Here is a 13,167-nt window from a genome sequence, read left to right on the forward strand (position 1 = left end):
ATGGGGAGGGTATGGATGTTCTTTGAACTTTCCTACTATCACTTTTTCAAGATTTATAAAAATAAATGCTCAATATACAGTCATCAGTGCTCAATACAGAGTGAGTTTAATCTTGTGGTCTTGCACTAGTTCAAATTTCAATCAGTCTTCACACAACTATTCTGTATTAAAACTCTATTTACAAAGGGTGTTCTGAAAATTGACAAGGCATGAAGCAACTACTACCATTTGAGTTGCAAGAGGGGCCAGAGACAAAGGAATTTTCCGACCAACAAGTTTGAACTGCTTAAGGCATTCATTAAAACGTTCTACATGAATCCTAGCCCTAGCAATACGACGCGTCTCCAGTTCCTCTGCAGCACTAAGAGTTTTTCTTCCTTTCAGAAATGATGGAATTTTTAATTCCACTTGGAGTGGATTTAGGAGCTCCCGCACAGTAAAACCCCGATCAGCCAATACTAAATCATATGGTTTCAGGTGTTTCATAAGCCCACTTTCTTTGAAGATTGCAACATCATCAATATCCCCTTCAAACAAATCTGACACAAAGCATGCTCCGCCATTGGGAGTTACAGCAATGAGACACTTAAATGTGTTTGTGTGCTTGTATGAAGAGAAAGTGTTCCCTTGCCTAGCAAAATTCCTGGAGCATTCTACTCTAAACTCAGTACAGTCAACAATACACCGTATTTTCCTCATGGTTTTGAAAACTTTGGGGAGGAACCTGCTGAGTTGGGCTCTCTGAGGAAACATGAAGTGTTGCATGTCTCTAAACGTTACATACATCAGCTGAAGAAAGGTGGTGAAAATTTTGCGTACATAGGATGGATCAATTTTTCTTTCTGGTGTACTGAGAAGAGCTGCTAGAGTCTTGAGAGTAAATCCTCTCCTAAGTCTCAGAGGGCAAATAAAAAGCTTCTCCCTTGATGAAAAATCACTTCTTGGGCCAGTTCTTGCATTTTCCGTTGCAGGGCAATCTTTACTAGTCTAATAGTTTATGGTCTCCAAAGGACAAACGTCGTCTAGAAAATTATGCAAAATCTCAAACTGTGGAGGTGAGAGGCCAATGAAGTGTTTCATAAGACTTGCATCTCGCACAATGTTTTTGTAACATAGAGTACTTACTATTGTGGGAGCCTGAGGTTTCCTCGTGGCAACATCATTCTTCAAAATCATGGTCTCGACCTTTGCAGATAACTCGTATTTAGAATACAAGGTCTGAGAGCCTTGATCAGAAACCAGCTTTCCTGTGGAGTGCTCATACGCATGTGGCGTCGCATTACATTCTTCATTGGTTAGAGATTTGTTGAGTTTGTTTAGGATGGCATCGACCGTCGATCCAGATTCTAGTGACTTGCAATCGGCAGTCGGTATACAGTAGTCCAGTAATTGTTTGCCACAGTTTTTGTTGTGTAATTTTTCTTTCTTTGTGACTGGTTCCGTTCTTGATCTCGGAGCTTTTCTCTTTGGAGCACATGCTTGACTTGCTTGTGCTCGTGTTAGATTCGCTTTCAGCGGATCAGGAAATTCAGCCATGGGACCTTTTTCTCCGGGCCAGTGAAGAGCACAAATATAAGTATTTCTGGTAATATTTTTCTCTGTAAATAATTCCCGAGAACAAGCTACTAGCCAACGCTTGCACTTAGCAATGTCTTGCGACGGTTTTGGGAACGGTAGGAAGACTTTCTTGCCCGATGCTTGTAACTCTTCGAGAGATTTTGTCCATTTGTCAGGATACCTCGAGTCTGTTTTACACTCACCCCAACAGCAGTGTTTGGTAGAAACCATTTTTTGTCCCTCTAATTATTAACTCCATGATTTCACCAAATTTTCTTCATTTTTGTTTCACTCTTGCAGCCCTCGCACATACATTTGCCTTTGGCAGATCGAAATGTTTGTCTGAGTCTGTGTGGGGGGTCTCATGGGATCTCATGTGACAAAATCTATTTTTAGTAATAGTGCAAGATGCTATTTATGTGTCATGATCATTGCTGTGTAAACATGGCTGAAATATGACATTAAAAATTTGTGAAGTTTGTCTGACTGTTTTTGTTATTATCTTGCCCCTTTAAAGGAAAAGTTGGTTCTTTACAAGTTGTAGTTTGGTCCAATACAATCTCAACAATGTTATTGCAAGAACTCTCATCAAAAATAAGCTAAAATCATTACTCAGTCCTGACTGAGTGCAGTCATCATAAAAACAGAGATAAAAGAAAGAAAATGTGTGTACTGACCAAATGTATTTAGTTGCTTGAAATTATGCCAAATAAGGATGCCATCATTTATGTCAGCAAATGCTTTTGGCTGTCAGAAGAGTTGTCTGCAGACTGGCTTCCCGAAGGCTTTCAGCAGCCCGCATCATAGGCTCTACTAGAGAGGACCCTACCAGAGCCGAGTTGTTTTCTGGATTTGTTGTTGTGGTTTTTGTAACAGGTCTGTGTTTTTCCGGGGCTGGGTTGTTAGCCCAGCGCCCAACCCCCAAACCTGGAGGGCCAGTTGGTTTGGTTTCTGAGTTTTCCTTCTCGTAGATGGATTGCCAACCAAGGCTAATGAGCTCCATGCACCCGTGGTTTAGAATCAGAGTTTTCCTTCTCCTAGACGGACTGCCTACCAAGGCTATTGAGCTCCATCTACCCGGGATTTGGGATCAGAGTTGTCCTTCTCCTAAGCTATGTCGGTCCACAGCACCCTATTCCGTATTATTCAGGTGCAACCCCCCAAATGGAGGTCTCCCCTATCCGCCACCCGGGGGATGCGCCCCAACGCCGTATAGCCCCAGCACGAGGGTCAGTAAATAGATCATTGTATTTGATAAGTATTGGATGACTTCCATAATTTTAGCTTTATAAGGGCACTTTAAACATCTGAGGTACAACCTGTTTACATTTGAAACTGAAAGTCATTTAGTTATGTTGCTACATGAGCTGTTCAATGCAGTATTTCATACCTTCTTAGCCAAGCTGATGAGAACAGCATAATTCTTTCTACATCTATCATCCATTTCTGGACATGCATTTGCCATTGCTTTACTTGGTTCTGCTGTCCTCATCTTTAGGATGTGGGCTATCGTCTGGGTGAGACCAACCAGCATCCCAATGGCACTTGATGCCCGGCTGAAAACTTCCTCCACCTTTATTTCACCCTTTATTGGGCATCAAGGCCATCTGGGCTTCTCCAGGGGGGGCTGGCAGCTACCTTTGATCTTGCCGCTTTTCCTGTTTCTATGATCGCCCCAGTAAAGAAATCTGTCAATCATTCGAAAACTAGAGTGAGCATGCGCAATAGGTAGCATCAAGTCTCGTGCTCGAATGGACGCTCGAATGCGTAGAGACCCGCGAACAGGTGTTTGTGTAAAATGAATTACCTGTTGGTTGTTTTCCTGCTTTTAGCATTTTTTTGCGGTAGTACGGAATTTAAACGTTCCATTCCTGTGGTTCGCCCTGATGAATTTGTAGGGAAGAACTTTACTGGTGTGAATCGAATATCGAATAGCGCTCCCGGTGTCAGCACCCACTTGACCTGGGAAATGAAATTCAATCAGACGTTTTATAAACCTGTGGTTTTAGTTTCCGAAACTATCAACTGGAATGCAGTCAAAGGTCAGTTCTGTATAAGGTTGGTAGAGTCAATATTGAAAATGCGGGTGAGAAGTGTCCAACTTCAGACTCGCAGTTTGTTGACAACCAAGATCATGTTTGGTAATTCCACGGACGATTGGACTTTTCGTCGTCTCAGGAAGAAATTATTCACTGGAAACTGTAGGGTTTATCACACGCCATGTTCACGTCAACAAAAGAGAAGGTTTCGATTGCGATTTCTAAAGTATAGAAGCGTCAAACATTTCTACGACTGCCACCGACAAGAGTCCGCGCTTACATGTAGGTTGGAACTTACATTAAATTATTTGTGTCAAGTCTTTTGTTTCGTTGCTCTTGAATGCGTAATTATGTGTGAAACACCACGTTTATTTTACGGAATTATCCCCCTGTTTGAATGCTTCATGGCAGCTGTTCTTCCAATTATGTTGGTCAGTTTTCTGAGTTTCTACAAATGCTTTACACTTCGGACACAAGGAAAAGAGCTTCAATCCTTGAGAACATTTTTAGATGATAAAATTTTGCAACTGGAAACCCTAGCTTCTAAAGATAAACAAACAACTGAAGAATACTTAACCTTACAAATAGAGCTGCCAGGTTTGCATGTTTTCACAAAAGAACTGAAGGACTTGGCAAATTATCTACACCCAGGGTTTGGAAACCTCCTTTCCATACTTTACAGTTCCAAGTTAGTTTCAATAGAGACTGCAATGAACCATCACACTTCAGAGCTGTTCCCTGCATGTACATGCAACTGTTTAAATTCTAATTGCCGGACACATGAGGAGTATGAACGTTTGCTGGGGCTATCTAAAGAGATTGAGGGGTTTGAATATGATTTTTTGTCCCTTGCTTGTACAACATCGAGCTCACTTCAAGGCAAAGACATCCAGGCCCTTATTCATAAATGTGAAAAGTTTGTCGAGAGGTTAAGTTCAGTGACAGTCGGTGAACTGTGCAATCATGCAGTAAGGTCATTCCGAAAGTTCTTGCTCACACGGGCAGAAACTTTGGAATCTAAACTGTACATTCTGAAGGAAAACTCCACTTCCACCCACACACCTTTGGGTGAGGGGGATTGTACTACTGATCAGGAAACAGATTTTAACATCAAATTGCACCAGTATGGTGGAGGGAAACAGTGTTGTATTGCTGGGTGTCAAAATGGGGCTGGCATGCATTCAGTAACTAATTTACAAGGAAGGTATGAAGTTGACCCTGGATTGGCAAATGAACCATGGTTGCTCTATGTGTGTAATGATCACTTTGAAGTAGACAGGAAGAACCATGACTTAAGCACTGAAGAGTTTCCAAAAAGTCAAGTACATGCAACAAAACTGAGCACATCACTTTGCACTTTATGTCATCAGTCAAAGACACTATACAACCAACACCCTTGCCAAAAACATGTTATAAAAATCTTTGATAAAGAGTGCCAGATTCCATGTGACAGTGTATCTTCCTGGATATGTACATTTGACAATCAGTCATCCCCTTTGCAAACTCCACCATTGCTTGATTGCTTTGCCTGCAAAAACTGTTCCAGTTCAATTGTTCTATCAAGAACAATTCAAGCTCCTTCAGAATTCAAATGTCAGTTTTCTGCAAACCCGTTAATGAAGGAAATATACCAAGCCATGGCCACTAAGTTTTTATGTGAAATGACTGGTTGGAGTATTGCTGTTGAACAATCTACCTCTTTCAAGTTTCAGTTCTCACCCCAGAGGGGTAACAGACAAAATCTAAATGAAAGATTGCTGCACCTATTCCTTAAGGATAGTGAGCTTCATTACCAGGCATACATACTACATTCCAAAGTTAACATTTGGGGCTCGCTTGGCAAAGTACAAGAGCAAACTGTTGCAAACATATCTTCTCAACTTTACACTACTTTAAAGAGAATTGAACATGAAAAAATCTGTTGTGGAGTGTATGATTCCAACATCATAAAATGGGCAAAACAGAAAATTGGATCACCAGACCCACCACAATTAATTGTTGACTCTGAATGGGTAGTTCCTATGAGGAAAGGTAACTCAACAGTCTATATAAATGAGACAGTAAGGAAGGCGAGAGTAAAGTGGGATGCAGGAAGTCTTAGTACTTGCCTTGAATGCCAATTCTTGGTGAAAGAGCGCAGTAGGTCTGGCCGCTGTGAAGTATGTCAGAAAATGCTTGAAAACTCTTTGAAGAAACATAAAGAATTAGTTCCAAGAACTGAAGAAAGGGCAACCAAATCAGATAGTAAAGTTAAACTCTCTACACTCTCCCCATCACAGCTACTTGATCGAGCACGTAATTTAAGCAATGAAGTCAGAAAACTGAGCTTTCAAAACAAACGTCTCAGGATGATGCTTAAGAAACAAAAACAGAAATTATGTGTTCCTAATTTCCACCCAACTTTTGATGAACTGTCCGAGATGACGAATTTTGCTGTTACAAACAAGCTGCTGAAAGAAGGGTCCATTCTGTATTCTTTTATGCTTGATGCCTTGTCTCAACTGAAACTAAACCAGACCTCTTACAGTGACGAGTCATCAAGTGAGGGGCACAAACCTCAATCAAAACCACAAAATATGCGATGGGACCCACTTACTATAAAACTTGCTGTAAGTCTCTCTGTCAAATGTAAACAAAAGGGTTATGAAGCTGTTAGAAAATGGCTACCTTTACCATCATGGCGTTTAGTACAGGAGTACAGGAATATGGATACTTCATCTGATCCTGTTGATCTTACTCAATTACAAAAATGCTGGAATGAAATTAAACAGCGTGGTATCTGCAACCTGTTTGGCTTGCATTGGGATGAAATTGACATACGCAGTGGAGTTAAGTTATGTAGGAGGACTGGACAACTAATTGGCTTTGAAGATTTTAATCTTCCATCTGAACTGGAGACTGATGATGAATTTGATGAAAGTAATTTGCCTCATGATTTAAATTTTCCAGAGGAAGAGGAAAATGAGGACACTAGTGAAGATGATTCTGAAAATACTTATGACTCTGACTCAGACTCAACTAAAATTTCTAAACCTAAAGTTGCACGCCAAATTTGTCAGTTTTTCTTGACCAGTCTTCAGGGTGATTTTACCTGGCCAGTAGCCTCTTTCCCTGTTTACAGTGTCACAGCTGAAAAGTTGAAGAAGCACATGGTCTGGCCTCTCATTAAAGCACTAGATAAGGTTTCAGATGGTAAAATCAAGGTGGTATATGGGGTTTGTGATGGAGGTCCATGGAATTCAAAATTTTTTAAGAAGTCATCAAAAAAGGCTCCATGGGTTGGCCAAAATGAAGTAACAGGAGGTGACATCTATTGGATATCAGATTATCCACATATGATCAAAAAGCTGAGGAATTTTATGCACAATCCTAATTACAATTTAACACACAAGGGACGAAGCTTAAAATGGGATCATGTTGCTGCAGTTGCTAGGCAGGATGACAGTCCTCTTAAAAGCAAACATATTTTCATTGATTCAAAAAGTAAAATGAAAGTGAAGTTTGCACGAGAAGTACTTTCAGAATCAACTGCACAAGCTATGGAAGAACCTTGCTTCCCCTACAGTAAAGATGAAACTTCCTTTACATGCAAATACATAAGAATGTGCGACAAGCTGTTCAGAATCATGAACTCTGTTTCCCTTCAGTCAAATTACATGAAAGAGCTTCTGTCTGTACTAGTTTTCTTCAAAGGATGGCATGATGAAATTGAAGAGAAGGTGAAATCATGCATCAGTAAGGAAGACAAGAAGCCTTTGAGGAAGCAGTTCATTCCACTGAAGACATATCATGACCTCCTTGTCTTGATTCGGGGTACAATTGGGTTAATTGGCTCGATAAAGATAAATTATCCCCATATCAACATTGTCCCAAAGAGTCTTTGTCAAGATGATGTGGAAAATTATTTTTCACTTGTAAGAGGTTGGGAAGTGTCACCAACTGTTCAGCGGTATATGGAAATTCGTCGAACACTTGACATTGACTTTAGTATTACTCAAGAGCTTGGTCTTCTAGAAGGTTCATCAAGTTCTTATGAAGGTCCTGCATTTTCTCCACAGCCCCTTAACCTATCAAAAAGTCAAAATAAAAGGGGTAAGACAGAAGAAAGAGTTAAGACAATACATATTATTCAACAAATGCTACAGCAAAATCAGATTAACTGTGAAGACATCTTAATGGGATCAAAAGGCTCAGCTTTGCCTGACTACAGTGAGGACCAATGGAAAAAACTAGAGTGTCAGTACCTGGAAATTGTTTCTATAATAGGGCAATCTTTACCAACAACTCTTATTAACTCGACTCATTTAGTACTGGACTCACTGTCAGATCCAGGGAATCGGCATTGTGTGATGAAATTTAACATACTTCTTGACCACAAACTGAAATCTGAATATTTCAACCCTCGCAGCTTTAATAAGGACTCCTACAATACTGCATGGACACAACTACTTCAAGACACAAATTTATTTTGTTGGTGGTCCAGTTTGTGTAACCTAATATGTGGAGGACATGATGGTAGTGAAGAAGCAATGGAAGTGTATTTAAGAAAGTTTGTTAAGAGGAGATGTGTATATCATTTGATGAAAGGTAATTTATCCCCATTATCTGGTCACACTGCTGCAATTAGAGTTAAACTGACACAGAAGTCAGCTAAGAGTGAGTCCATGAAAGAGCCAAGCCCTACAGATGTATGTAAGAGATGTAACATGTTAGGACACTGGACCAAGAATTGCAAAAATGCACCTGAACCGGACTGGTTAGCAAAGCAAGTATGTTTCAAATGTGGACTAAAAGGCCATTTAGCAGCACAGTGTGTAAATAATATTAAGACCAGGTACAGTTATAATAAACGCAAGACCAAATGGCTTAATTTACCTGCAATGGTTGGATTACTTCAAAGTGAAGACCTTGAAAGCAATCCAAACTATAAGCCACTTAAGGATGATCCACCACCTGGGATTGCTGATGTACGGCCATACCTAAAACAGCGTTCAGAAGCCTGGAAAGAAGCAAGAAAGAACATCCTTAATGCAAGCAAGGCAGGAGTTATTACGGGACATTTTGGTCTTTCACAGGCTCAAAGTTATTGGCAAAGTGCTGTTCAAGGTCAAATTGAAGGTAGCAATGACAGTACAAGTATTATTAATAAATTAGCAATGGAGTGGGGAACTGTTTGCGAGGACTGTGCTAGGGTTTCCTACCTTAAATTCTTGGCTGGCTCATGCTATGATTTTACCATTTTTGAAACTGGTTTATGGACAATCAACTACAAGGACACAGACATGTTTGGATGTTCCCCAGATGACATTGTTGTAATACATGGTACTGGATTACATGGTATCAGTGGCAGAGGTATTGTTGAGTATAAGTGTCCATTCAAAGGAGGTTATCCCTCACATTACAAGCAATTACCAGCATGCTATTATATGCAAATGCAGTTGAATATGAAAGCAACAAATGCAGACTGGTGCCATTTTGTCACGTGGACACCGCAGACAACAAGAGTGTATACTGTTATGAGAAATGATAGTTTTATTGGTGAACTACTGGATGCAGTGCATAAACATTTTTGGAACTTAACTGCACCACCAACATCTCTTCACCCAAAGCTGAAAGAAATTGAAAGAAAAGCCAAAGAAAATTCTGAGAAAATAAAAATGGTTGTTGAAGTACAGTCTTACAGTAGCTTATCATCCATCCCTCACCTTTCAACTTTCAGTCCTGAAAATATTGACATTCAGGTTACCAAAGAAAAGAGGCACAAATTACTGAAACCAGAAAAACAGAACAAGCGCATTCTGCATTGTTCCAAGTGCAGAAGGCCACTTGTTATTTGCAATCAAGACAAGTGCATCGACAAAAGGAATAATGCATGTGCTAAAAAGTCCCTGTTTAAAGATGACACAAAAAACACACAGTTGAGTGACCCTAAACAGCCTCAAGTTTCGTTATTGTTTAGTTCATACGTCAATGGGTCAAACACTGTTACAAACTCTTGTCATCAGGATGCCTTTTTGGTTGTCATGTCAGAAATTCTTAACAGAAATTCAGAGTTTATGAGAACCTTACCTACACACCCACAGCAGACCAAAGCACTGCAAGCCTTGAAATCTGCATGGAAGTTCAATTGTGATGGCAAATACCATGACAGTAAGATGGCCTTATGGTTGTGGCTGCAGAATGAAACCTGTAATGGTCGCATCTATTATAGACTTGGAAATCAGTGTAGTTTGGAAGGAATCATTCATTCATTACATCATTATATGGGTCAAGAGGAACGGAAATTCTTTAGTTTTGTTACATTAGTTTCAAGGAAGTGTTCAAAGTTTAGTGACCACAGATTTACATTAAGGGAACAATGCAGTGGCACATTTAAAATAATAGTGGATGAGATAGATCCTGAAGACCGTACTGATCCATCAGATCAAATAAGTCCTGTTAGTCTGGTAAAATACTTCAAACGTCGTATCACACCTGGTGGATATTCATGTTTTTCTGGTATATGCAGCTATACATGTCAAGATAAAAATGAAGGTAAAGCCAACATGGGTACATGTAAATGCAGTCAACCCGCTGTACGAACCACAACTGTTAAACAAGTACCAAACCTTATTATATTTGAAATTTTTAAAGCAGATCCTTTGCCACTTAAATGGGATCCCCATGTCGACCAGGAGCTTGATGTGTTACAAGAGAAATACAAACTTACTGGTTTAATATACCATAGTCAAGCTAGGGCACACTACTGGTCCAAAGTTTATGTGGACAGCAGTAATGCATATTGTGTTAATCCTGGCTGGTATGCCCATGATGGGCTTGTTAATGGTGGAAAGTGTATCAAAACTGGAGACAAACCCAAGTTGGAATCTCATGGAAGGCATCTAAGTTTGGCTTTTTTTGAGAGACTTACCTCAATACATGTATGCCACAATACAGAACCACCAACATGTCAAACACCTGAAAAAACGTCAGCAAGAACATGGTCACAAACAGACTCATCCCCATCAGGAAACACTCCTTTAAGAAAGAAACGGCAATAGAGAATCTTACGTTCGTTGTGTTTCTGTATTTTCTACCGATATAAGTTCAAAAAAAAGTCAGTAGTAAAAGAGTCATGATTCAATGTCAGTTTATGTCTTCGTGCGTTATTACTAAATTGTAATTAAATAACGCCTTGCTCTGCACACAACCGAAAGAACGTGTCCAAACGTATTTCAGTAGCATTCCAGTGGCATTTCTGCCGTGATAAACATCTGAACTTAACCATGAGGTTATAAGCTTAAGTATAAAATGGGTCTTACCTTGATAGCTGCTTTTGCCTCGAACATTGCCACGGTAAGCCCCTGGTTGCATGCTGTTCGTTGCTGCGCGTAGGTTTGCAGAGGTATTTTCATCGAAGATGCCTCCTATTACCGAATTTCGGCAACACACACAAGGTGACTGAAAACTTCCCTTAGATTCACGTCCGCAATTTACTGGATATTTTCCGAGCTGAAGTCCGCCATATTTGTTTTCTTACAAACTAGTACTTAGTCTCGCTCGGCCAAATTTCTTAACTGGGGCGATCATGTAAACTCGGTTCCAGGCCTCGCTGCTAGCCCCCCTGGGCTTCTCCTTCCTTCCAGAAAAGGAATCAGTACCAAGTGGCCAAAGACCCTTGGATTAAGAAATAAATGGAATTGGGCATCACCATCATTATCAACATATCATTGTCATATTAAGGATCCTGTAAAATATTTCCTTAAATTTAAATCCAAGTATTTTGACATAATTTTTTAAATTGAAGGCACAACTTCTGAGGTGAGACTCAAAATACCAAACACCCCATTTTTAATGTTAATTGTGAGTAGAACAAACATACCTTGGGTCATGCTTCAGGGCATCAAGGGTCTCCCAGTTAACAGTAACAATAGGGCAAGTACAGGGCATGCTCTCAAGAAAGCATGTGCCCAACCTTGCCTCTATTGTAGAAGGCCACAGCAATGTCCTCGATTAATTTATGCTTCTTAATGTCATCCAGGACAGGTGGTAGTGTCATCCTACTGCACAGCCACGGAACAAATCTTTCCTTCACAGAGGAATAAAACAAAATTATCTTGATTTTAGCCTTGCCTTGAAAACAGCTTATAATTTTATTATTCCTAAATTTTAGAGGTTGAATGCCATTAATGTAATCTTGAAGACAGCAAGTCTAATTTTGTAAGAAAGTATTAAGTCCACCAGTTAGATAAGAGTTTTGACCTTGTACAGTGACATGGGAAATGTTGTCTGTGGTAATTATTATTCTACCAAATTAAAACATTCAGGGTTATCTACTTTAAAACAGGGGCAAATTAAGAAAATTATTTCTGACTTTTCCTTGGCTAAGTGTTTGGTTTTCTGCCAAAGAAGCCAATGGGCTTGTGTTTACTTGATATATGGGAACCCAACCAAAACCACGCCTTTAATGCATATATGGAGGAGGGAACAATGATATTTGGAACAAGGGCAAATATTCAAACATGCCAACCTATAGTGAATATTACTGCCATTGCGTTATCATGGACTGTGTTAATCAATGCCTTGATAACACCTCTCACCGAGTAACTATATAAAGGTAATGTTGTGGGTGGACAAGGCCCAGTTTGGTCCTTCTTATTCATTTTTCCACCTTCTTCCATGTTGAACACCTCTTGTACCCACAAGATAGAAGAAGCTTCAGGGTTAGTAATAGTTCCCTCTGCAGTGATTTGCAGATCCCGACCAAACGCCCAGACATCACCATTGGCCGATGCCAACAGCTGCCTTGAATGTGTCCTTCAGTTGTGAGATTCTACATTTTCTGGAAAAAAATCAAAAAAATAAACCACTTTTGGGAGTGGTCATCATTTATGGGGAGGGGGTTATGAATGGGAGAAGTCAAGACTTGTGCAGGAATATTTTATTAGTAATTGCCCAACCCCTGCCCCCCATCCCCCCTCATAAATAAAATGGTCCTTCCCTTAATTGAATGACTCTGTGCTATAAAAAGGGTTCTTGGGTAATGTAGTAGCCAACCAATCATTGAAAGAAGCATCAAATCTTAAAAAGTAATGCACACTTACTCAACCTACAGTCAATCATCAAATACATTTTTAAGTGAGGACATAGTCGTAGCTTAATGCTGGTGTGCAGCATTCCTTTGAATAGTGATTTCCACTTTTTGCATGCTGCGTTTATGTCGCACACGATTTATCCCTCGGTGGAAGCAAAATGCACTCTCAGAACTAATACATAAGACACACCAAAAACTTGCCATCTTTGGTTTTGGAGAGTGTGAAACTTGTCCTTTGCAGCCATTGTTTGCAGTTAGTAGGATCCCCAGAGAGCCTTTAATTTCAGCATTTAAACAAAGATTTTGAGTGTGGATTGTGCTTAATCCAGTATTGGATAAATTTGCGCTCAAGGACAATCTCATAATAAGAACATATCATCCATACATACAACTTTAGATTGACAAGCAAGTCACTCACACAATAGGTCAAGGGTCTACATTAAATTTACATATTTCTGAGCACTGTAAGCCGGAACTTTGCCTGTCTTGAAGTGAATT

General features: G+C 39.9%; 2 protein-coding genes and 1 long non-coding RNA gene across 4 annotated transcripts; all 3 read right to left on the bottom strand.

Annotated features, from left to right (window-relative positions):
• Positions 1–83: 83 nt before the first annotated feature.
• On the bottom strand, positions 84–1,901 carry LOC149099605 (uncharacterized). The gene has a single exon (XM_089277084.1). The coding sequence runs from the start codon at positions 1,786–1,788 to the stop codon at positions 988–990; it is 801 nt and encodes a 266-aa protein (XP_089133210.1). The 5' UTR covers positions 1,789–1,901; the 3' UTR covers positions 84–987.
• LOC149099606 (uncharacterized) lies at positions 175–3,049 on the bottom strand. Its single transcript, XM_089276878.1, has 2 exons — positions 2,948–3,049; positions 175–987 (listed from the first exon to the last, which is right to left on the bottom strand). Exons 1-2 carry the CDS (start codon positions 3,047–3,049, stop codon positions 175–177), a joined length of 915 nt encoding a protein of 304 aa, XP_089133004.1.
• A 3,406-nt stretch (positions 3,050–6,455) lies between these two features.
• On the bottom strand, positions 6,456–11,131 carry LOC149099607 (uncharacterized). 2 transcript variants are annotated; one of them, XR_016203513.1, is made up of 4 exons: positions 10,898–11,131; positions 10,507–10,553; positions 8,472–8,595; positions 6,456–7,663 (listed from the first exon to the last, which is right to left on the bottom strand). It is a non-coding gene; the product is annotated as an uncharacterized LOC149099607 (long non-coding RNA). The 2 variants fall into 2 exon arrangements; XR_016203512.1 differs by having other exon boundaries at positions 10,507–10,613.
• Between the last annotated feature and the right edge of the window lie 2,036 nt (positions 11,132–13,167).

Source organism: Orbicella faveolata, unplaced genomic scaffold (genome assembly GCF_042242905.1).
Source record: "Orbicella faveolata isolate gen_17 unplaced genomic scaffold, um_ofav_v1 contig_46, whole genome shotgun sequence".
In the NCBI taxonomy this organism is placed as follows: Eukaryota; Metazoa; Cnidaria; class Anthozoa; order Scleractinia; family Merulinidae; genus Orbicella; species Orbicella faveolata.

Coding starts and splice junctions, on each gene's coding strand:
- LOC149099605 (XM_089277084.1), bottom strand. CDS start 1,788: ATGGTTTCTACCAAACACTGCTGTTGGGGTGAGTGTAAAACAGACTCG.
- LOC149099606 (XM_089276878.1), bottom strand. CDS start 3,049: ATGAGGACAGCAGAACCAAGTAAAGCAATGGCAAATGCATGTCCAGAA. Junction 988..2,947: donor TCATCAGCTTGGCTAAGAAG/GTATGAAATACT, acceptor ATAAACTATTAG/ACTAGTAAAGATTGCCCTGC.